The sequence below is a fragment of the Mustela nivalis genome (assembly GCF_964662115.1).
Source record: "Mustela nivalis genome assembly, chromosome: 8".
NCBI classification, from domain to species: Eukaryota; Metazoa; Chordata; class Mammalia; order Carnivora; family Mustelidae; genus Mustela; species Mustela nivalis.
This window is the reverse complement of record NC_139027.1, coordinates 47,343,740-47,345,120: the sequence shown is the minus strand read 5'-3', so window position 1 is coordinate 47,345,120 and position 1,381 is coordinate 47,343,740. Positions and strand designations below refer to the sequence as shown.

General features: G+C 45.4%; 1 protein-coding gene across 3 annotated transcripts in view; it reads right to left on the bottom strand.

The window, feature by feature from the left end:
• Positions 1-279: 279 nt before the first annotated feature.
• The window catches only part of LRRTM4 (leucine rich repeat transmembrane neuronal 4), a 710,494-nt gene continuing 709,392 nt past the window's right edge, over positions 280-1,381 (bottom strand). For all 3 annotated transcript variants that reach the window (XM_082745339.1, XM_082745340.1, XM_082745338.1), the window contains one exon: positions 280-868. In XM_082745339.1, coding sequence (XP_082601465.1) covers positions 647-868 — 222 coding nt within the window. In that variant the 3' untranslated portion in view covers positions 280-646. The remainder of the gene's footprint in view (positions 869-1,381) is intronic.

The window sequence follows — 1,381 nt, the reverse complement described above, 5'->3', positions numbered from 1 at the left end:
TGTAATAAAGCAGATTTTCTTTTGGTACAACATAAGCTTTAATGCCCATGTTTAGAATTGGAAACAACATCACTTGACCGGAAAAAAAGAAAAGAATGTGAAACATAAAGCAAACCAAATCGGAACACACAGCATTTTAGAGGGAAAATGAAGGAAAGCAACTGAAATCAAGTCTGTGAAAGTTACACACACCTAACACGGAAAACTGTCGTGTTTCCCCCATTGCCCCCGCCCCCTCCCCAGCCCCAGGTCCTCCCCTCCCACCCCCCTGTGGTTCTCCAGCCCAGGAACCATGCAGTGTAGAAAAAGCAAATATACAAACAAACCTATCCGTAGCTAGAGTGAAATCTATTTTTATAAGAACTCGACACTTGGACTATGTACATCCACAGGAGCATTTCTGTTTTACGTTTTGAAGCAAAGAAAGTCCCGTAGTTCTCCTGGTTATGCCGCAGGTGCATCCGCGGCCCTCTCTCAGCAGTTTTGGTTTTTCCTCTCCTCTATGTCCTAAGTGTTTATTGAACAGGTACGATGAGCCAGCGTGCTTGCACGACTGTGGACACCCACTCTCCTTTAAGAGGAAGCCCTCCCCCCACCCCGCCCCCCACCCCCGAGGTCCCGCACCGAGGAGGAGTCGGTTTTCGCGTTAGTTTGTTATTCTCTCCAGGTAAATGGCTGGGGCCGCCGACCTGGCGATGGTGGCGATGAAGCTGTGGTCGCGGCCGAGCTCCAGGCTGGGGGTTTCGTCCTGCTCCGGAGACACCGCTTCATAGCCCTTGCTGACGCGGAGCGGCTGGTGAGCCTGGCAGTAGCCGATCACAGGCGGGTCGTAGCTGTAATACGGCAAGGGCTTCACGTGGTGCGGGATCTGGTGTGAGAAGGACAAAGATTTAGGGTTAGGAAAATGCCTTGGGAAGACAAGAAGAGGACGCGCCGGGGCTCCTGCTCTGAACTCTTCCATGCTGTTTGAAGTCATCAACTGCGGATTCCGCTATTAACAGACACAAAACAAAAGAAGGATTGTTAGTATGGAACTCGATCTTGTTCTGTCCAGAGAGATAAGCCTCATAGACCATTTTATGTCCAAAGCGTGTGTATTTATTTATAAACCTTATAGATGCACCTTGTATATAGCTGTGTGTGTGTGTGTACACACACATATATATACACTTTATAAAAATGTATGTATATACCTTTTACATATACTGTTATAGAAAGTGTGTGTATACATACACACATATTTATGAACACATATATCCATTCATATATACTTTGTATATGAAGATTTAAAAAGATTTTTTCATGATTTCAAAAGATTTCAAAAATCTTTCATAAAGATTTTTCCATGCCCAGGCCTGTCCTTTATCTTTCTATCTATTGC